The sequence below is a fragment of the Mesoplodon bidens genome, assembly GCF_964165515.1.
Source record: "Mesoplodon bidens genome assembly, chromosome: 5".
Taxonomy (NCBI): Eukaryota; Metazoa; Chordata; class Mammalia; order Artiodactyla; family Ziphiidae; genus Mesoplodon; species Mesoplodon bidens.
Window position 1 is genome coordinate 108,271,305 of NC_138161.1, and position 23,533 is coordinate 108,294,837.

At 38.8% G+C, this 23,533-nt stretch overlaps 2 protein-coding genes across 2 annotated transcripts in view; both read right to left on the reverse strand.

Annotated features, from left to right (window-relative positions):
• ATP13A4 (ATPase 13A4) overlaps nucleotides 1-23,533 on the reverse strand; it is a 163,105-nt gene that overhangs the window by 69,131 nt on the left and 70,441 nt on the right. The window contains exons 3-7 of the mRNA XM_081234115.1: nucleotides 14,467-14,613; nucleotides 5,276-5,346; nucleotides 5,105-5,185; nucleotides 3,525-3,594; nucleotides 1,879-2,013 (exon numbers count right to left, since the gene is read on the reverse strand). Coding sequence (XP_081090241.1) covers nucleotides 1,879-2,013; nucleotides 3,525-3,594; nucleotides 5,105-5,185; nucleotides 5,276-5,346; nucleotides 14,467-14,613 — 504 coding nt within the window. The remainder of the gene's footprint in view (nucleotides 1-1,878; nucleotides 2,014-3,524; nucleotides 3,595-5,104; nucleotides 5,186-5,275; nucleotides 5,347-14,466; nucleotides 14,614-23,533) is intronic.
• Nucleotides 17,126-17,620, reverse strand: LOC308617234 (developmental pluripotency-associated protein 3-like; the record flags this gene model as incomplete). Its single annotated transcript, XM_081234114.1, has 1 exon — nucleotides 17,126-17,620. The coding sequence occupies one exon, from the start codon at nucleotides 17,618-17,620 to the stop codon at nucleotides 17,126-17,128; it is 495 nt and encodes a 164-aa protein (XP_081090240.1).

Here is a 23,533-nt window from a genome sequence, read left to right on the forward strand (position 1 = left end):
TTGGGAGAAGTGTATATTGGCATTACTTGTTTAAGAGACATTTGACAATGTCTAGTAAAAAATATATTTAGCTTATGATTAAGCAATTTCAAATATAGAAAATTTATATATCTTTATCAATACAGATATGTTATACACACATTTACATGTAATATAAATTATATATACTTGTGATTTATACATATTTGCAAACACATATATGTGAATGTATGAAAAGATATATATGCAAATATCCTCAATGCAGCATTATTTTAATAGCAAAAGACTAGAAACAGCCTAAATATCCATCAATATAAGACTGGTTTTAAAATAATGGTACATTTAGAGAAAATACATTTGTGCAGATACAGAAAGATATTTAAGTACTTTAGGTGAAAAATGCAAGTGCATAACAGTGTATATAATAGTACACTTCCATTTGTATAAAACAAATTAACGCATATGTGTTTAACAGTGCTAAAAGTATATAGAACATCTGGTCCCAGTGGATGCCTCTCAAAAGGAGACCCAGACACTGAAAGAACTAAGGTGAGAGGAGTATTTACTTCTCATTTACACTATTTTGCTCTTGTGAATTTTTTTTATTATGTCCATATATTACTCCTTCTATTAAGAAAAAAGACTAGCTAGTTTTAAAAAGTACTGTGTTTTTTTTATTTTAAAACTATCTATGAGCCTTAGGATTATAGTGGTGACCTTAGCAAGAGCTGTTTGAATGGAGTCATAAGAGAGGAAGCCAGCTCCATATAGATGAGAAATGAGAGGGAGATGAGTAAATGAAGAGAGATGCATAATGAGCTTGAGAAGTTCTGCCGTCAAAGGGAGAAAAGAGGTAGAGTAGTAGCTGAAGTTTGAAGCATGGTCAAAAGAAGGGATTTTTTTCATTTGTTTCTGTTTTGTTTTGTTTTGTTTTGTTTTTAAGTTGGGAGAAACTTGAGCATGTTTAAATGCTGATGGGAAGGCTCTTAGTGAGAGGGAATGAGAAAAAGAGTCATTCACTGACCCCATAAGCATGCTGAGAAGGTGGAAAGGATGCTATCAAAAGCACAAGCAGAGGGCACCTCCTCCTCTGTAATGAGAGATCAGGTCAGGAGGGAGGTGGAGACAAAAGTCATCTGGCAGTAGGAGGGTGTGGAACTGAGCAAATTCCTATCTTATGATTTCTCTCTTTGTGGGAAAAAAAAAAGCAATGAGATAGATTATCAGCTGAATTAGAGGAAAAGTGGGATGTGGGCAGTTAGGCATCTCAGTAACTTGAAGGAAGATTTGGTTTGAGAACTTAATTCTAGAGAATGGGAGAGCACATTGACCAGAGACATATAGAAAGCTTGTGCAGATGAGGTCGTTATTCATGGATTTATAGCACAATCAACCAACGTGTACCATGTGATTTTTTTTCTGGCAGCACCTAGATCCCCTTGTGTAGGCATAAAGAAAGCCAAGAGTTGGACTGGGGTTTTGACTAATGATTACCAACCAAACATAAAAGACAAAGATATTAAACACTCCTTATTAAATATTAAAGACTCCTCCACCTTCACCCCTTTTCCACCATCTTCAAGGTCCATCAGTAGTCTCTACACATATTTTTTCACTTATTCACAATTCATAAATATTTGCATTTTCTTCTCAATAATCAGCCTTAGTAAGCTAAAGAGAGGGGAAAAAATAACTTGAAAGTTAGGGATTGGGATGGGAAGGAAAGGAAAGAACTAGAATTTGTTGAGCATCAGCTATTGTGCTAGATATTTACAAACGTGGTCTCATTTGTTATGGAGTGGGCAATGACTATTTTCCGATTATACACTTTTCAAACAAAATTTCAACAAAGTCACAACTCTTTCTTTCTCAGACCATACGATTGGTGGAAAAACTCACCTCTCTGAGATCATATACAGTCAAAGCGATGGAAATGATCGACATGATTACGATAGCAAAAGCATACTCCTTATAGTCTTCGCTAAACCACAGACAGACACTGAAGAGCTGAAATATGTAAAATGGATTTAAAACCTGTTGGCAGCATAAAAACAGGAAGACAAGGGAGATATTTAGGTTTTACACTTAGCTATTCATTGACTTGTTTGTTATCATAATCTTCTCCATGACAAATCGTCCCATCCAATATTCTTATTCTTATTATATTTATGCAGCAATTACCATGTGCCAGATACTGCACTAAGCAACTTTACCTGAATTTACTCATTTAATTCCCATAATTATCTTATTATCCAGAAGTTATTAGTTATCTCCATTGTAAAGATGAAGAAACTGGGCTTTATATCTTGAGAAACTTGCCCAAGGTCACAGAGCCACAACTGTTACAGACCAGGACTTGAACCCAGGCAATCTGGCCCCAGTGCCCTTACTTTTAATCACCACTGCACCTTATAATTTACAAAGTATTGTCTCATGTATCACCATGTTGACCATCACAACAGTTGTGTGAGGAGTAGATATTATCATGTCCAGTTTACATTGAGTGGCCTTTGGAACCTGACCTACTGGTCAGGTTTACAAAGTTAAAATGCTTTCTAGTTGTTCTTCTCTATGACACAACATTGACATATCTGAAGCCATTGAAGTACTTTAGATTAGTGTATGAGTTGAAGACTAAATTTTCTCATAAATAGAGAGCCAAGCCGAAAGGAATAATCTAGATAATTGAGCATCTAGAACACTATGGGAGGAGGCAGAGATTAACTCCAACAGTTGTAAAAACTGCCTGGGATAAAAAACATTTTGTGCCCTTACTCAAATTCCCTCTAGTTGATTTCCATCTTTCTAAAATAGGAACAGTTATCTTTGCCTCTGGTTAGGGAACAAGCACACAGAAACTTTTCTTATCAGTTTCTTCTGCTCTGTTTCATGACTTAAAACTTGCTAGAAATATTGAGAAAGTAGCTGGAGTTTAGTAAGTCTTTTTTAAGTCAAGGAGGAGTGAAGGTACCATGCAGGAGAGGACCCAGAGTACAGCTGTAAGGTTGTAGTATCATAATAATCACGGTAAAATGAAAAATGAGCCTAGTGATAGAGTCAAACAGAAAAAATTCAATGTAGTAAATTATGGTCAAATCTTTCTTTCCCTCCCACACACACATTGAAATCAGTAGAACTAATAAGCCTGAACAGATGTTTTCTTCCTACAGTTTTGGATGCTAAGGCAATTGTATATGTTGCCCATAAGAATGGGATTGAGTTGTTTAAGTTTAAATTATTATTTTGGTTTCACAAAGATGAGACGGGATAAAAAGTATAGGATTAAGAAAGAAAGAAAGAAAGGAAACCCTGTGTTCACCTAGTCATTAAAGGATAAATAGACACATGAGCATCATATCTTATGCTGTAACAGGAAATGTGTGTGCAAAAATGGACCACAAGAAACAACAGAGATATGAATACGCCTTGCATTCTTTTAAAATAGCCCAAATTACAGTTACTATTAACAAGTAGCATTCTTGATCATTTGACTAAAATCTAACCTTTTTATTTTCTAGCCAGCACTAAGAGAAAATACTGATTACCTCCTTGATGAGCAGTTTCCAGATGGGTGTGATTTCAACATCGATAGTATTTGGCCCACATATTAACCTCCTATAGGGAGAGATCACAGCTCACTCAGTTACTAATAATAAAAATGAAACTCATTTCTTACCCATTCAAAAAAAAAGACTATTCCATGTTCACTTTCTTACTTGTGGGATCCAAATATGCCTCCCTTATTACATAACATCATCATCTTTCTCAAAATAACTGGAGAGGAGGAGGGTTTTCAGGTGCAAAACCAATAAGCATGACCATTTATTGAATTAAATATTTCCCTGATGGTAATTTGGGAATTTAATTTTAGTCATTGTTCCATTCAAGTAGTTTCAGGATTAGCACTCTCTCGAGTCTGTCTCTCCCCAACTCTTGGCTCCATGGATGTGAGACGGAGGGCTCATTACAGGGGAACAGTTTTACTGATAAGGAATACTGGGCCTACATTTCCTCCTCCTATTCAGTTCTGGGAAGATGCAGAATTTGTTTTAATGTGAGTGAAAATATGTGGAGCTCTCAAAAATAGCTCCACAGTTATGCCGCCCTTTAATTGAAAACTCAGAGATGTGTTTCTTTGATTACACAGAGCAATGACACTCTATGAGTTATTTTGCTGTTGGGAATGCTAAACACTTTCTCTGTGCCTTCTATGTAGATGCTCAGACCAAAGAGCTTAACAGAATGTAAATACTACAGCAGTGCTTCTCAAACTTTAATGTTCATACAGACAGCCTTGTGGTCTTGCGAATGGGAAGATTCTTATTCAGTAAGAATGAGATGTGACCTGAGATTCTGCATTTCTAACAAGCACCCAGATCATGCTGATGCTGCATTCTGAGTCCATTCAAAGTACCACCAAAGCTCCACCCCAAAATGGGGTGGAGGGGAATGCAGTAATCATAGAAACTTAGAACTAACAAGGTGTTTATAGAGTTCTCCTCCCCTTTTTAACAGTTAGGAAACTGAAGCCCAAAAAGGAGAAGCCATTTGCTCAAAGCCACACAGTGAATTAGTGACAGACTCTTGACATTCAACCCAATACCCTTCCCAAGCCTTGCTCCTCTGCCCAGTAGCTTATTTAGAATTGTGGAGATACAAGTCTTGCATGATATTCTTCTGCTGCTCTACAATTATTATTTAACTATGCTGTCATAGTATAATACATATTTCCTGATCACAGTCAAAATTGGTTCAACCTTATTATTATAGTAACCTTGAGGAACATTATGCAGAATAGAAAGATAACTAAGCCTATAGTCAGAGATGCACTTCTTCCTCTATCACTTCTAACTGTGTGACCTAGTTCAGGCCACTAAACCTCTCTGAGTCTCAGATTTCTCATCTGTTATACTGAGATGATGAGGATGTCTGTTCTAACTCCCCCACGAGGTTGCTCTGATGAAGTGAGATAATGAATATAAAAGCATTTAATTTAATAATACTAAATAGAGCATTACAACATATTCTGATGTTGACCAGTTAAGATAACCGTTTCCTGGGCTCTCTTTTTCACTAACTGGTGACAGTCGTTCTGAGCTGGTGTAGATAAAAATATATGTGGTACCTAATCTCTTGTTCTTCTGTTGTTAGACCTGATCCAAACTTTACATGTATCTTGGCAGAACTGAGCCAGTCTTCCAAAGAGCTAAAATAATAACAGTGAGAAAGACATACTGAGCAAAATATTTTTGAAATAATATTTTTCTTTTCAGATGCAATTGCTCAAACAACTTACCCAATTTTCTGGAACTGTCCTTCCAAGTTGTTCCAAACATATCTTATTTTCTGCACTTTTATGCATCTCACCTGCAAAAGAAAAGTACTAAGAAATCTCCAGTTTGAGGATCAGTAAATATATAGCAGTTCAGTGACTAAAGAAACATTCGTGGAAGCAAAGATAGAGACCTAGTATACTTATTTAAGATTTATCCTTTCCTAATGAATCCTATCCTTGGCTACTACACAAATGGCATTCTTTATTAGAAGTCATCATTCAAGCAACGTGTATCATGGGCCTACTACACGGATAAGTATATAAGTAAAACTCAGCCTCTGCATTCCACTACTTGATAACCAAACAAGGGAAGAAAATATGTTATGAAAGGGAAAACTATACCATACAGTCAAATTATGCATGTGTCAAAGAAATGAAAACATAATAAAGTAAAAATTATAGTATTGAAATGCTGTAGAAATACAGAGAGGGTAGATGACAGAAGGTATCATGGAGAAGAATCTGAGCTGCATCCTTAAAGGACTGGAAGAATTTTGCTCAGGTGAGAAGGGAAGAAGGCATTTCAAAGAGATTATACACAATTTAGTTGTGGTGGGGGGGTAAGTGAATGGAGCCTATTTGACACCAGAATGGAGAATGAGGCTGGAAGGATAAATAAAGACCAGATGATGCATCCTTAAATGCTAGCATGAGTATTTAGAACTTTTCTTTTGTAAGCAATGGATTTGCAAAGTAACCTATGGAAGAGACACTGAAGACACAGTCTAAAAGATTAGACTGGCAGCAGGTTCTAGAAGACAGTGAGATGGCTATTGCAAGAAAACGAACTCTAGGAAGCAAACATCTGAGGGTGTTGACAATGGAAAGAAAGGTTAATGCTTATGACGTAATGCCTTCTTGTTTTTGATTTCTTTAAGCAACTTTACATATAAATCTGAATTTCCATTAACAGGTGACCTAATTAAGAACAAAGAGAAATGGTAAGACTGTCATATTATTATGGAGCAATGGTTATAACCTCATTTTGCCCATTGGAATCAACTGGGGAGTTTTAAAGCATACTGATGACTGGGTCCCACTCCCAGAGAGATTCTAATTTCCTTTGTCTGGGGTACAGCCTGGGCATAAATAGTTTTAAACTTCCTCAGGTAATTCTAATGTGCAGCCAAAGTTGAGAAACAGTGTCCAAGACTTCCTTCTATAGCTACTCTTATCATTGTGTCCTTGAGAAATTCAATGAAATTCCTCTGCACCTCAATTTTCCCATGAATAAATTAAAGCAATTGGCCAGATCATTTCTAAGTTCCACTGCAACTCGTCTGAATATGTTCTATAACTATGAGTATTATAGTCAGTATAAACATTAGATAAAATCTAAAACTTGGAAGAGTATATAGTTGGTACATAACAAGTGCTCAACACATTTTTTATTAAATAAATAAATGAATGCTTTTCACCACCACATGTCAACTAGAAATAGAATTATTTTTCTTTTTTATAAATTGAAGTATAGTTAATTTACAATGTTGTGTTAATTTCTGCTGTACAGCAAATTGATTCAATTATACTGTATATACTTTCTTTTTAATATTCTTTTCCATTATGATTTATCACAGGATATTGAGTTTAGTTCCCTATACTATACCATAGGACCTTGTTGTTTATCCATTCTATATATGCCAGTTTGCATCTGCTAACCCCAAACTCTGACTCCATCCCTGCCCCCTTGGCAACCACAATAGAAATAGAGTTTAAATCCCTAAGCTCCAAGACCTGGGTTACTTCAAATGACTTTAAACCTTGTCCAATAAATATATGTATGTAAACTTACTGTGGTAGTCATTTCATGATGTATGTAAATCAAATCATTATACTGTACACCTTAAACTTATACAGTGCTCAGTGCTGTGTGCCAATTATATCTCAATAAAACTAAAAGAAAAAAATATATGTGTATGTGTGCACCCATACACACATTCATAGTTACCAAGTGAGCGTATTAAATACTGTATTTTTTATTTTACAGAAGGGATTTATTTCAATGTGTTAGTTGCAAAATAATATTAAAAAAAATAAATCCTATCTTCCAATTGACTTTCAGTATAAAATTGGAGGGAATTGCCACTGGGAACAATTCTTCCTTCACAAGCTACAAGTTAAGGTGAGGAAACATGACCAGCCTGGGGTGTGTTAGCTGTCATGGCCCATCTTGGAGTCTCGAGTTTTTGCCTCACATTTTCCTTTCCTTTCCAGTAGTCTCTACAATTTTACAAACAGAGCTAGACTGTGATCACAGCTACTGTTTACTGAGTACTTGGGGGGTGGGGTTCTTGTCTTTTTGATCATCCTGTGGTAGGACAGATATTATCTTCATTTCCACTTTGCTGCTTAAGTTCATTTTGATTAAGTAACTTGCCCAAGACCACATCTATTAAGAAACAGGGCTGGGATTTCCCTGCTGGTGCAGTGGTTAAGAATCTGCCTCCCAATGCAGGGGACACAGGTTTGAGCCCTGGTCCAGAAAGATCTCGTGTGCCGCGGAGCAACTAAGCCCATGCCCCACTACTACTGAGCCTGTGTGCTGCAACTACTGAAGCTCGCAAACCTACAGCCCGTGCTCCACAACAAGAGAAGCTCCTGCAATAAGAAGCCCACTCACCAAAACGAAGAGTAGCCCCTGCTCGCCTCAACTAGAGAAAGCACACGTACAGCAACGAACACCCAACACAGCCAAAAAATTAAATAAATAAATAAATAAATAAAAGAAACAGGGCTGGAAATTGAACTTGAGCCCCTCTAGCCCCCAAGTCTAGTCTCTGAAGGATCTATTAGTCAAGCTAGTCTCAGAAGACAGTCTGAAAATCCCATAACTTCCAGTATTCAAATTGTGTAAAGTGAGGGTTGCTTACTTTATTAATTCTATAAGTTCAAAAATTCAAGTTAGAAAAAATGTAAAAGACAAACGATGGTAGAATGTGAGACCCCTGTTCAGTTAGAGAACCTAGATCAATAGGCTGTGAGAAAGTTATATAACATAATAGATACAAAACAGCAGATGAAGGCAGCAATAATGAGGAATAAAGAGGTTACTGATAAGTTTTATGTCAGGCCAGAAAATGGAAAATCCCATTATCTCCTGACAATTTCTGAAGCTATTCATCACAGAGTGTGAAGAATGACTCCATCATAGGCCTTTTAAATATCTTTGAGATTCCCCAAGCAGGAAACATCTCTGCCTGGAGTTTCTCAGCTTCCTTCATCACGTCCAGAGGCTCTGAAGGCTGATAAGAGGACGTTAAGCATAATATTTGCAAAGGGTGTAGTCTATTTGCCCATTGTCTGGAACTTCAGACCAGGAAACAGTAATTAGGAAATCAGGGATCAGCTGTGGGGTGATTTTCATCTTTCCACTCAGAACCAGAAATTGTTCCAATCCTCAGGCATCTCACTCTTCATTTCTTGCTGGAACAAGTTGTAAGAGCATCCTGTTTAATAGGCTAAGCCATGGGTTTCACTTTTGCATGTAATCCTACAAAATAGCCCTTGGAGTCTCCTCTTAGTCTACATTTGCTGCAGTCTCCAAACTCCCCCTACATGGTCCTGAACGGTTATCATTTTGGTATTGTGTTATTGCTGTCATTGTCATCCTTGTTGCTGTGGCTAAGTCTGTGACATATCTTCCAATTTTAATAAAAGTTTCAGTCCTTTATATGAATATAGCTCATTACCACTCACAAATCACCTTGTTCTTCTTCTTTTCATTTTAGTTTCATGACAGCCCTGAGAAACAGGAAGAGAAGGCGTTACTACTCTTATTTTATAAATAAGAAACTCAAGGCCCAGGGAGGCAGTAACCAACCAAACTCCCTATGCTGTATGCTGGTAAACAAAGATATCAAGCCTGGATGTCCATTTCAAGACCTCTGCCCTTTCCTCACGTTTTGTTTATTTGAACATTTCTCCATTTGTCTGTCCACTTATTTGTTTGATGCAATTAAAGATGGTGGAGGTCAATAATATTCTGAGGCCATGTCCATAGGCTGATTTGGGTTGTCTATCCTCAGGTGAATGGCCATCTAAAAAAATTAAGCAATCTGTTGGTTGGGTGCTTCATCTCTTTAGATTTTGTTTATTTTGGCAGTTAAGACAACTGGGTGATAACAATTGACAGAAGAGAAACTGCTCAGCAATTGACTTTTATTATTTTAAAAAATTGACCTTGAGCTCATAAAACCAATTTAAACAGCAGTCTACACATATATAGATTGAAGAGAAAGCAGTCTGTGTTATAAAATATGTTTTTAATATAAATGTTAACTAGTCATAATCCAAGTAATACTAATTTAATATGATGGGAAAGGAGTAAACCAAATACATTTGAATGATAATATCATTTTACAAACATAAACTACCTAGAATATTTGGGAGGGTGCTTACCTTTACCGTAAGACAAGCCCTTTTGCATAGATTATAATATAGGGCATGATGCTACTAACAGTTAATATGCACTGAGCATCTACTATATACCTGCCACCATAGTGATCTTTGTATTTCTTAATTTACTGAATTTTATCAATTAATATTAGAGGTAGGCAATATCATCATTTTATACATGAGAAAATTGAGGCTCAGCAGAGTTTAGTAACTGACCCAAGGCTGCACAGTTTTGAGGGATGAAACTGAGATTTGAATTGAGCTCTGTCTGGCTCCAAAATCCATGTTCTTTATAATGTCCTATACTGTCAGTTAAAGATTGGCACAGTGGAGGATCAATCAAAGAAGAAGATATAACAATTATAAATATATATGCACCCAACATAGGAGCCCCTCAATACATAAGGAAAAGGCTAACAGCTATAAAAGAGGAAATTGACAGTAACACAAAAATAGTGGGGGACTTCAACACTTCACTTACACCAATGGACAGATAATCCAGACAGAAAATTAATAAGGAAACAAAAGTTTTAAATGACACAATAGACCAGATAGATTTCATTGATATTTACAGGACATTCCATCCAAAAACAGCAGATTATACTTCCTTCTCAAGTGCACACGGAACATTCTCCAGGATAGATCACATCTTGGGTCACAAATCAAGCCTCGGTAAATTTAAGAAAATTGAAATCATATCAAGCACTTTTTTCTGACCACAATGCTATGAGATTAGAAATAGATTACAGGGAAAAAAATGTAAAAAACACAAACACGTGGAGGCTAAACAATATGTTACTAAATAACAAGAGACCACTGAAGAAATCAAAGAGGAAATCAAACAATACCTAGAGAAAAGTGACAATGAAAACATGACAATCCAAAACCTATGGGATGCAGCAAACAGTTCTAACAGGGAAGTTTATAGCAATACAATCCTACCTCAAGAAACAAGAAAAATCTCAAATAAACAATCCAACCTTACACCTAAAGGAACTAAAGAAAGAAGAACAAACAAAACCCAATTTACTAAAAGGAAAGAAATCATAAAGATCAGAGCAGAAATAAATGAAATAGAAACAAAGAAAACAATAGCAAAGATCAATAAAACTAAAAGCTGGTTCTTTGCAAAGATAAACAAAATTGATAAATCTTTAGCCAGACTCATCAAGAAAAAGAGGGAGAGGACTCAAATCAATAAAATTAGAAATGAAAAAGGAGAAGTTACAATGGACACTGCAGAAATACAACACATCATAAGAGACTACTACAAGCAAATTTATGCCAATAAAATGGACAACCTGGAAGAAATGGACAAATTCTTAGAGAGGTATAAGCTTCCAAGACTGAACTTAGAAGAAATAGAAAATATGAACAGACCAATCACAAGTAATGAAATTGAAACTGTGATTAAAAATCTTCCACCAAACAAAAGTCCAGGACCAGATGGCTCCACAGTTGAATTCTATCAAACATTTAGAGAAGAGCTAAAACCCATCCTTCTCAAAATTCTTCCAAAAAATTGCAGAGGAAGGAACACTCCCAAACTTATTCTACGTAGTCACCACCACCTAGATATCAAAACCAGACAAAGATAATACAAAAAAGAAAATTACAGACCAGTATCACTGATGAACATAGATGCAAAAATCCTCAACAAAATACTAGCAAATAGATGCAACAACAATTTAAAAGGGATCATATACCATGATCAATGGGATTTATCCCAGGGATGCAAGGATTCTTCAAAATATGCAAATCAATCAACGTGATACACCATATTAACAAATTGAGGAATAAAAACCATATGATCATCTCAGTAGATGCAGAAAAAGCTTTTGACAAAATTCAACACCCATTTATGATAAAAACTCTCCAGAAAGTAGTCATAGAGGGAACCTGCCTCAACATAATAAAGGCCATATACAACAAACCCACAGCAAACATCATTCTCAGTTGTGAAAAACTGAAAGCATTTACTCTAAGATCAAGAACAAGACAAGGATGTCCATTCTCACCACTATTATTCACATAGTTTTGGAAGTCCTAGCCATGGCAATCAGAGAAGAAAAAGAAATAAAAGGAATACAAATGGAAAAGAAGAAGTAAAACTGTCACTGTTCCCAGAGGACATGATACTATTCTTACAGAATCCTAAAGATGCCACCAGAAAACTACTAGAGCTACTCAATGAATTTGGTAAAGTTGCAGGATACAAAATTAAAGCACAGAAATCTCTTGCATTTCTATACACTAACAATGAATGATCAGAAAGAGAAATTAAGGAAACAATCCCATTCACCACTGCAACATAAAGAATAAAATACCTGGGAAAAAACCTACCTAAGGAGGTAAAAGACCCGTACTCAGAAAACTATAAGACAATGATGAAAGAAATCAAAGATGACAGAAACAGATGGAGAGATATACCATGTTCTTGGATTGAAAGAATCAATATTGTGAAAATGACTATACTACCCAAAGCAATCTACAGATTCTATGCAATCCCTATCAAATTACCAATGACATTTTTTATAGAACTAGAACAAAACATCTTAAAATTTATACAGAGACACAAAAGACCCCAAATAGCCAAAGCAATCTTAAGGGAAAAAAACAGAGCTGGAGGAATCAGATTCCCTGACTTCAGACTATACTACAAAGCTACAGTAAGCAAGACAATATGGTACTGGCACAAAACCGAAATATAGATCAATAGAACAGGACAGAAAGCCCAGAGATAGACCCATGCATATATGGTCAACTAATCTATGATAAAGGAGGCAAGGATATACAATAGAGAAAAGACATTCTCTTCAATAAGTGGTGCCGGGAAAACTGGACAGCTACATGTAAAAGAATGAAATTAGAACACTCCCTAACACCATACACAAAAATAAACTCAAAATGGATTAAAGACCTAAATGTAAGGCCAGACACTATAAAACTCTTACAGGAAAACATAAGAAGAACACTCTTTGACCTAAATCACAGCAAGATTTTTTTTTTTTTTTTGGCAGTACACGGGTCTCTCACTGTTGTGGCCTCTCCCGTTGAGGAGCACAGGCTCCGGATGCACAGGCTCAATGGCCATGGCTCACGGGTCCAGCCGCTCCGTGGCATGTGGGATCTTCCCAGACCAGGGCACAAACCCGTGTCCCCTGCATCGGCAGGCGGACTCTCAACCACTGAGCCACCAGGGAAGCCCAGCAAGATCTTTTTTGACCCCCCTCCTAGAGTAATGGAAACAAAAACAAAAATAAACAAATTGGACCTAATGAAATTTAAAAGCTTTTGCACAACAAAGGAAACTATAAACAAGACAAAAAGACAACCCTCAGAAAGGGAGAAAATATTTGCAAATGAATTAATGGACAAAGGATTAATCTCCAAAATATATAAACAGTTCATGCAGCTCAATATTAAAAAAACAAACAACCCTATCAAAAAATGGGCAGAAGATCTAAACAGACATCTCTCCAAAGAAGACATACAGATGGCCAAGAGGCACATGAAAAGCTGCTCAGCATCGCTGGTTATTAGAGAAATGCAAATCAAAACTACAATGAGGTATCACCTCACACCAGTTAGAGTGGGCATCATCAGAAAATCTACAAACAACAAATGCTGGAGAGGCTGTAGAGAAAAGGGAACCCTCTTGCACTGTTGGTAGGAATGAAAATTGATACAGCTACTATGGAGAACAGTATGGAGGTTCCTTAAAAAACTAAAAATAGAATTACCATATGACCCAGCAATCCCACTACTGGGCATATACCCAGAGAAAACCATAATTCAAAAAGACACATGCACCCCAATGTTCATTGCACTACTATTTACAATAGCCAGGTCATGGAAGCAACCTAAATGCCCATCGACAGAATGGATAAAGAAGAAGTGGTACATATATACAGTGGAATATTACTCAACCATATAAAGGAACGAAATTGGGTCATTTGTAGAGATGTGGATGGATCTAGAGACTGTCATACAGAGTGAAGTAAGTCAGAAAGAGAAAAAAAAATACTGTATATTAACGCATATATGTGGAATCCAGAAAAATGGTACAGATGAACCAATTTGCAAGGCAGAAATAGAGACACAGATATAGAGAACAAATGTATGGACACCAAGGGGGGAAAGTTGGGGGGGATGAATTGGGAGATTGGGATTGACATATATACACTAATATGTATAAAATAGATAACTAATAAGAACCTGCTATATAAAAAATAAATAAATTAAATTAAATTTAAATTTAAAAAGAGCTTACAAGTAGAAAAAAAGAAGATTGGCACAGTGGAGGATCTGAATTTAATCTTTTTGTATTGAAGTATAGTAGCTGTACAATATTATATAATTACAGGTGTACAATATAGTGATTCACAATTTTTTTTTTTTTTTTTTTTTTTTTTTTTTTTTTTTTTGCGGTACGCGGGCCTCTCACTGCTGTGGCCTCTCCCGTTGCAGAGCACAGGCTCCGGACGCTCAGGGTCAGCGGCCATGGCTCACGGGCCCAGCCGCTCCGCGGCATGTGGGATCTTCCAGGACCGGGGCACGAACCCATGTCCCCTGCATCAGCAGGCGGACTCTCAACCACTGCGCCACCAGGGAAGCCCATTGATTCACAATTTTTAAAGGTTATATTCTATTTATTGTTATTCTAAAGTTTTGGCTATATATAAATTTAATCTTGCACTTGGAGGGAAAAATGATTAAATTTCTTTAGCACCTGCAGGAGCCATAAGTGTACTTACCTTTAAGTCTGGCTTTCTTATGGCTCTATTTATGATATATTCCTCATCTGTGATGAGAGGGTGATCAGGAATGAGCTGAAATGCACTGTTCAATGCTGACAGGCAGATCCACACTACCTTTTTCCAAGAGTAAGTTTGGAATTCATCCTGAGGAAATAAACACCAAAACCCCCGTGAAGTTAAGAGAGGTCATCAGTCTAAAATTCAACCTGAAAAACATTATTTTAATATAATTCTGTATGTTTACAGAGTTAAACATTCTTGACAAAGTCCTATGCCTTTGAAATCTGGTAGATCTAGAGCCTTGAGGGGAAAAGTCTTGCCATCACTTACTGAGGAATCAGGATGTGAATACTGGCACACACAACAACACTCAAGAGTCATGAGGCAGATGTTCAGGTAAGAGCTAGTTTTCCCTATTACCTTCCAACTATGGGGCTATGGCCAGATACAAATTTCACAGGGGAAAAAAAAAAAACAAGCAAGCATTCCAAAGTGTTTCTGTAGGTCTCAAGGTTTAGGAGGCCAGGTCAACAGAACCATACCCATGTTTTGAGGCTTAACAATTCCACCTCTTCCAGAACAACCTCTTTAACACCCTCTTGGGTTGGCGGTGTGTGGTTTGGGGGACTGTCACTAGACTAATTCTAAAAGATTGTCACTGTCCTTCTCTTGTGCTCCCAATTATCTTCTGCCTTGCATTCTCTTAGTTCTTCTAGACTATCTTGAAGGTAAGGACCATGTTTTACTGTCCCTTATATCCCATCCACGTGGGGAATTTTTATCTGCTCAGTGAAAGTCTGATGAATGGATGGGAAAAATACTGAAAATATGAACTGGATAATTGTCAAGATGTTAGCACAGGTAGCATTGAGGAAGGTATCTTCATGCGTGACCCTAATTGAAGCTGCTTCCCTTTGCAGGTCACTGATGACTCCAACACAGAATAAAACTAGAGGGAGCAGCACTGGATTGAGTAACAGGTACCACAATGGTCCCTTAGAGACTGATGTGATAATAGTTTACTATCTGAATGGGTAAATGCCACACATAAGTTCCACTCGTATGTCTGGTAAACCTTGGGAGCTAGGAAGAATGGCCAGGGAAGTCAAGCCTGGGAAACAATTTGATGCGTTGGAATGTAGGTCAGAACCAGGGATTGTCTCCACCACACCCACTTTTGCCATGAAAAGTGTCTGAGCTGACTCTGCAAAAGGCAGGGAGAAGGGTTAGTAATTGTTGTAGCTAATTTCTTACATTGATTTTCCTCAGGAGAGGCCCACCTCTATGCCTTTGCTCCTGCTGCTTCCTCAGCCTGGAATGTGCATCCTTCTCTCCTCTCTTTAAGTCTTCATGGGGCTAGATCTTTTTTTTTAATAAATTTAACACGATTACAGCAAATAAGTTTTTTCACTAGTCAATGATTTTCAAATGCATACAGCAGTCAAGATGGCCTTGCCTCTAGGAACAGCATGCAAGTTTAACAAAACCTCAAGACCGCCCACATTCACCCATGCTGTAGACCATGATGGTTTGAGTAGTTCTAAGTAGGACAACCTCTGAAGACCTACTTTGGTGGGTATTAATATTTAATATCCCTTTTTAACATCACTGTTGAACTTCTTTGCCATTTGTTTGCACAATCGTCCAGGTTTGGACTATTTCTGCTTCATTCTGAATACCACCAGGTCTCTAGTTGCTTTGCAACTGGATTCTCTTTTTTTTTTTGGCCACACCACACAGCTTGTGGGATCTTAGTTCCCCAATCAAGGATCAAACCCAGGCCCTGGGCAGTGAAAGAGTAGGAGTCCTAACCACTGGACTGTTAGGGAAGTCCCATGTACCCAATTCTTTAATGTATTTTTAAAGTGAACAAACGATAGTTGGATGGCAGAAGATAAGTTTTTCTGTATCTCTTTTATCCCACAAAGAAATCCAGGTCTGTGTACACTTAGGTTATGAAAGAAAATAACTGAACTAAAACACCATTGGGGCTGCATCTTCCCTTAGTATTATATACCACTATCATTCTTTCAATTCCCTCCAACCAAGACCAACTGATAACTTCTTCCAAGAGGTTAATATGTGCAAATATCTGTGCCCTTGTTTTCTAACCTTACCCAAATGTATAAACTTCCTTTCCAACAGGACAATATCACAAAATATTAGAATGCTGGATATTTACACCCTGGGAATGTGATGGGGATAAGCATTATTCAGTTAATACATAGCCAGCAAAAACAAGTCTAAATTAACAAGAATTTTTTTAAAGGTACTCAAATAAGTCTCAAATTTTAATAAGATCCTCTATAAACACATTTATTTGCTACTGAAAATTGAAACAGCACATCAAAAATTTTTATTACAATTCAACACGCTGTTCTAACAATGCTGTGGTCAAGCCACCCAATGTTTTTTCACTTTCCTTCCACACAAGTTAATTTGTTTCACAAAGTGGAACTAAAATATATTCAAGTCATTCAAATGCAAGCTACATAGATTCCTTATAAGTTACTGTATTAAGGTAGAAAAGAGATGCAAGAAAAAGGACATCACAGAACTTGTAATATAGGTTATCAAAATATTGGTGCACAATCTTTCCCAAGCTTCATAATGATCCTAAAATTACCAGGAAGAAAAAATAGTACAAGAATAAGGTTTATGGCTCCTTCGACTCCATGTCATAATTACTGTAATACTTATTGTTGTAATAATTCTCATAATTATCCTCAGAAGGATCTCTATGAAACCAGCAAAAATGACAGCTACTTCTAAATCTTTGCCCTCTTGACTGAGTCTCAACATCATTCTGCCATGGTTCTCTTTGAGAGTCAGACCGAGGAACTCCTTTGCCGTAGCGTTTTTTAATAGATTGAATCAGACGTTCTATCTTATCTCTCCGATCAGTTAACATGGTCCTCACCCCTCTCCTATAGGGTATGGTTTCACCAAGTAACTGCCCAGTTGGTTGAGGTAGACATTCTGGTAGAATGAATGGCAATTTGACACTAGGGTTGGGCTTCAGGTTACTGAGGTTCTTTATTAACACTTCAGACATAGGTTGAGAGGCAACTGGAATTGTCTGGGAATTTTCATCAATGGACGTTTGAGGAGACTCCAGGGTCCAGGTTGGGTTAACCTCAGATGAATCCATTGGGAGTCTTGTCACAGCTTGAAGCTCCTCCTAGACCTTTGGGTTCCAGTGGCGGGTGATGCTTTAGACTCAAATTGCTACAAAGTAGCCTGGAAGAACTATAGAGCTAAGAAAGAGGGAGAAAAATCCAAGCTGACGCACTGTGGTGAGAGAAAAATCCAACCTCATGGGGCTAGATCTTAACTATCCTTCAGGGTCTGGCTCAAAGTTCATGTCATGGGAACCTCCCTAATTTCTCTGGGTGATCTGTGCTCTAAACCATCAGGATATTTGAGACTCTCACCACATTCTACCTCATGGCATTGCCCTTTGCCCCCTCACCTTATCACTCCTCTTGGACTGTGGGTAGAGATCATGTTTGATGGATGTCTGTGCTCCAGCCAGGCCTGGCACAGATTCTGAGAGAGAGAGAGGGAGAGGGAGAGAGCAGTGAGAAAAGGGAGAGGAGAGGGAAAAGCAAAGCAAAGGAAGTAGGGAGGGGAGGGAAAGGGAGAGGAAAGGAGGGAAAGTGAAGGAGGTTATGGAAAGAAAAGAAAAAGAGGAAAGGAGGGGTGGGAGAGCGAGGAGGGGAAGGGGAAAAAAACCTTAGTAGAAATTTGGAAGTTAATGAATTAATTTTAAAAACCAGTAAAATTGGCTATTACTGCATTTTTTGAAAAGATGACTAAATTAAATCAAATCAAATTTGCATGGAGTTACCTTCAAAGTCTAAGAATGTCCAAAGATAGCTACATCTCCAATGACTAAGCCACTGAACTTGTGGACATGTTCTGGATACTGTGGAATGTGCCAACAACTCCCTAGAACACACCTTGACATAGCTCAGCATTATACAGCTTTGCCTTTGACCACATCAAAAGGTCATGTGGTCTCTGTTGAGAACAATTTTGAGTTTCTAATAATAACAGTAATAAAAACAGTTAATATTTGTTTAGCACTTATTATGTTCTAGGCACATAATGCCACATGTGTATTCTTTCATTTAAAGTTTAAAAGCCCTATGAGGTAGTTACTGTTCATTACCAACCCCATTCTACAAGTGAGGAAACTAAGTCGTGGTTGGTAAACATTAGACCAGGGATTTGACACCCTCATCCCCCAGCCCTTACAGAGTCCCATCTTACCCTTTGCTCTATTCTACATTCTGTTCAACAATACAATTTGACTGGACTGCCACTTTTATATCCAGCCTGAACTAGGATTGACAAAGAACAAAGTTTCAATGAAAAACTTCATAAGAAAACACAAAAGTTGTAGGTAAATAGGAACACAAATTATAAAAATGGCATCAGGACCAGAGACCTCAGGCCACCAAGTGAGAACAATAAGGAAGATAAGCTCCTCTTGGTCCTCTTAAATGAAGCAAAATAATATTAACTACTAATTTTCAAATGATTGCTTCACAGTTTATAAACACTTCTTGTGTCAGTTTTTCTATTTTAGGCTCACAATTCTCCAAAGGCAAAACTATGGTATCCATTTTGCAGATGAGAAAACTCTTCATCAACAAGGCTTAGAATTGCCCAAGCCAGTCTGGTATGGGGAGCAGGAAGAAACAGAGACCTGAGGTCAGGTTTTCCCACGCTATATCTTGGCTCCTTCCTCTTTGTTTCAACAAGTCGTCCCCACAGTGTTTGTGACTCATGTATAAAAATCACTTTGAGGGACTTCCCTGGTGGGCCAGTGGTAAAGAATCTGCCTTCCAATACAGGGGACACGGGTTCAATCCCTGGTTGGGGAACTAAGATCTCACATGCCAAGGGGCAACTAAGATCTCACATGCCAAGGGGCAACTAAGCCCACGTCACAAATACTGAGCTTGCACACCTCAACGAGAGAGCCACGTGATGCAAAACTACAGAGCCCATGTGCCCTGGAGCCCACGAGCCACAACTAGAGAGAGAAAACCCGCATGCCACAACTAGAGAGAAGCCTGCGCTCTGCAGTGAAGAGCCGCACACTGCAACGAAAGATCCTGCATTCCTCAACGAAGATCCTGCATGCTGCAACTAACACACAGCACAGCCAAAAATAAAATTAAATAAATAAAATGTTAATAAATAGATAAATAAATAAATAGCACCTTGAATTCTAGACTCTGTAACAAATAGCATCCAGTTGCTCAGAATTTCTGATCTCCTAGCAACAGAAAATCAGATTCCCCAAATCAAGCTGTCACCCTTTAGCCCAGTGTGAAAGCAAACAGACCTCTAGACTGTAATCCTTAAAAAGGGAAAAGCAAATTGGACCACTGAATCTCCCCGGCTCCCACAGGCCAGTGTTAATCCAATGCACCAACTGCATGCTTTGGTCTAGGCGAGTATTAAAGGCTGGAATTCATCTTATCACAGTCTGTAGCATCGCTAAATTGAAGGTGCTTGGATATATTTGCCTCTAAGCTCCATTACTGTCATCGTCTTTACCTCTGGGGTCTTTTAACTCATAGTTCTGTATAATGTAAAGTAGAAATCTATAGGCTAAATAAATATGCCACAGTGAGACATTTTTCTTAGAATAAGGTAGTATCACTGACCTTTCTCTTGTTTACTACTCTGTTAAGGACTCTGTAAAATCATGCATATTTTAATAACTATAAATGGAAAGTAACCTTTAAAAATTATATAATTAAAAAAATTTTTAATTAAAAAAAAGAAATTCATCCAACTTATTAAGAGGGAAAAGAAGGCAAAGAGAGGGAGGGAGGGCCTTTCCTCATGGAGCAATGGTTAAGAATATGCCTGCCAATGCAGGGGACGTGGGTTTGATCCCTGGTCTGGGAAGATCCCACATTAGTTGCTGTGGAGCAACTAAACCTGTGAGCCACAACTACTGAGCCCATGTGCCACAACTCCTGAAGCCCGTGTGCCTAGAGCCTGTGCTCTGCAACAAGAGAAGCCACCGCAATGAGAAGACTGCATGCAGCAACAAAGACCCAATGCAGTCAAAAATAAATAAATAAACTAATAAATAAATATTAAAAAAAAAAGAAAAGGAGGGAAAATGTGTCACTGTGAAGTGGTCACTGTGGGTGACCTCATCAACTTCTCTCCATTTTCAGCTTGGTGTTGTCCAGTATGGAAAGAACATGGGCTCCTTTGTGTGTTCAAATCTCAGCTCCAAACCAAATTGAAAAATCATTGCAACTCTCTGAACCTAATTTTCTTTATCCAGGAAGTGGAGATGATGATACACATTTCATGGATGCTTGAAGAATTAAATGCATAATGTGCATGACCTGGTCCGAGGTCTGGCCCATAGCTGGGTGTGACAAATATTGGTTGGGTGTAGCTCTGTACCTCATTTCCACAGTATGTTTCTCCTGAGATTTTTCTGTAACTAGGAACTTCTTTTCCCTTTAAGGAAACTTTAGAATCTCTAAGAGTCTATTTTTCCTTTCTGGGAAAGAAGTGTATTTACCTAGAAACAGCTATTTCCACTTCAGTCTGTTTCCCAGCTCTCTCAAGCACTTAATGATCTATAAAACACTTAAATGCAGCAGAAGACCTACCACGTTAAATAATTGCTTTGTAATGCAGATAATCCAAATTGTTTGCCTGGCAAATCTAGACATTTTAACACCTCAAGTCTCCTCTTTACCAAGAGAATTAACCAGACCAGTCCTTGAACTCTAAAAGAGTAGGATTTAAAATAACTCAAGAGTGGATTTCAAAGAATGGAATGTATACAGAAGACTTAGGTTTGACCTGGACAGAAAAATAGAGAAGCAAACCTGGGCATTTTTTATTTCCTGTGGACTTGGACTTTCTGAACCTGAAAATGCCGACTAACTCTTATATTGAATGAAGTGAGTGACCTTGCTTATCTTCTTCCAACCTTGCTATAAGCGCCTCATCTCTTGAAATTTAAAAGCAGTGTAGTGGTCACTTCAAGTTGAGGCCAATTCTATGACTTATCCCCTACCCCTTTTTATCCTTTTTGCCCCACAGCCAGCAGGATCTTAGCTCCCTGTAGAAATCAAACCTGTGCCTCCTGCAGTGGAAGCAAGGAGTCTTAACCACTGGACCTCCAGGGAAGTCACTAACTTATGTAGGAGTTCATTCCACAACATGTAGTACTTCTGAGCTTGCCTTAAAAAGAAAATGTAACCCATTGCAAAGTTCCAAAGAGGTATTAGAAAATCAGTATTTTCCTAATACTGATTAGGAAAAAGAAAAAAGAAATTTCTTTTTTGGGGGATGAATACACTGCGGATGCATACGTTGTCTTGGATCTGAGTAAGGTGCCTGCAAGAGTCCAGCTCTATTGTCTCCTTAGTGGTCCCAGAATTTGGTTGGAAGTCCTCTGTACTGAAACCTCCCACCTTGGTAGGAGACAGGGTGTCCTCTGTTACCAGCTACTGTCCTCCAGGTTCTTTTTTTTTTTTTTTCTTTTTGCGGTACGCGGGCCTCTCACTGTTGTGTCCTCTCCCGTTGCGGAGCACAGGCTCCGGATGCGCAGGCTCAGTGGCCATGGCTCACGGGCCCAGCCGCTCCGCGGCATATGGGATCCTCCCAGATCGGGGCACGAACCCGTATCCCCTGCATCGGCGGGCGGACTCTCAACCACTGCGCCACCAGGGAGGCCCATGTCCTCCAGGTTCTTATTCCCCATCTTCTCTGTTTTGTTCAAGTGGCCTTCAGGATTTCACTTCCTGTTTTGTTTGGGCTGCCGGCTTCTGTTCTTGGGATTTTCTTTTCCTTTTTTCTTTTTTTGCCTGGTAAATAATTACTTTTGGAATATGAGAAGTTCACTTTCTAAGGGCACCCTCCTTCTTCATAAAACGTCTGCTGGTTTTATGTATAAGAACTATGGGCGTGGGCTTCCCTGGTGGCACAGTGGTTGAGAGTCCACCTGACGATGCAGGGGACACGGGTTCGTGCCCCAGTCCGGGAAGATCCCACATGCCGCGGAGCAGCTGGGCCCGTGAGCCATGGCCGCTGAGCCTGCGCGTCCGGAGCCTGTGCTCTGCAGCGGGAGAGGCCACAGCAGGGAGAGGCCTGCGTACCGCAAAAAAAAAAAAAAAAAAAAAGAACTATGGGCCTTAGTCCTGCAAGTATTTGTCTTGCTGGACTACAATTACCTGGGATGATTTACAATGTACGTATGTCCATGTATGTACTTTATAGATGTAGTATGCTTCTACTTTGGCCAACATGGGGCTCCTTTGAAATTCCTAAATTAGTTTGTCTGGGCAGTCAATTAAAAAAAGGATGTAAGGGGCTTCCCTGAGGCGCAGTGGTTGAGAGTCCACCTGCAGAAGCAGCGGACGCAGGTTCGTGCCCCAGTCTGGGAGGATTCCACATGCCGCCAAGCGGCTGGGCCCATGAGCCATGGCCGCTGAGCCTGTGCTCCGCAATGGGAGAGGCCACAACAGTGAGAGGCCCGTGTACCACAAAAAAAAAAAAAAAAAAGGATGTAAGGCAAGAATAGAAGCATATATCAACTGGTTTTTGTTTTTTTTTTTTTTTTGGCACGCGGGCCTCTCACTGTTGGGGCCTCTCCCGCTGCGGAGCACAGGCTCCGGACGCGCAGGCTCAGCAGCCATGGCTCACGGGCCCAGCCGCTCCGTGGCATGTGGGATCTTCCCAGACCGGGGCATGAACCCGTGTCCCTTGCATCGGCAGGAGGACTCTCAACCACTGCACCACCAGGGAAGCCCCTCAACTGGTATTTTTGAGGACTCAAAAAAACATAACAATGAATCCACTATTGCTTCCCTCAGAGAACCTAACTCACAATTATCTCAAAGGATTTCAGAACTGGAAATTCCTCTGAGGCTTCTGAGAGTTCTCTCCCTCTCTGTCTCTCTGTCTCTTTTACTCTTACACCCTCTCTCTCTCTCTCTCTCTCTCTCTCCCTCTGCTCCTTCCTGTTCCTCTGAATGTCCACTGCAATGCTCTCCTCCTTACTATC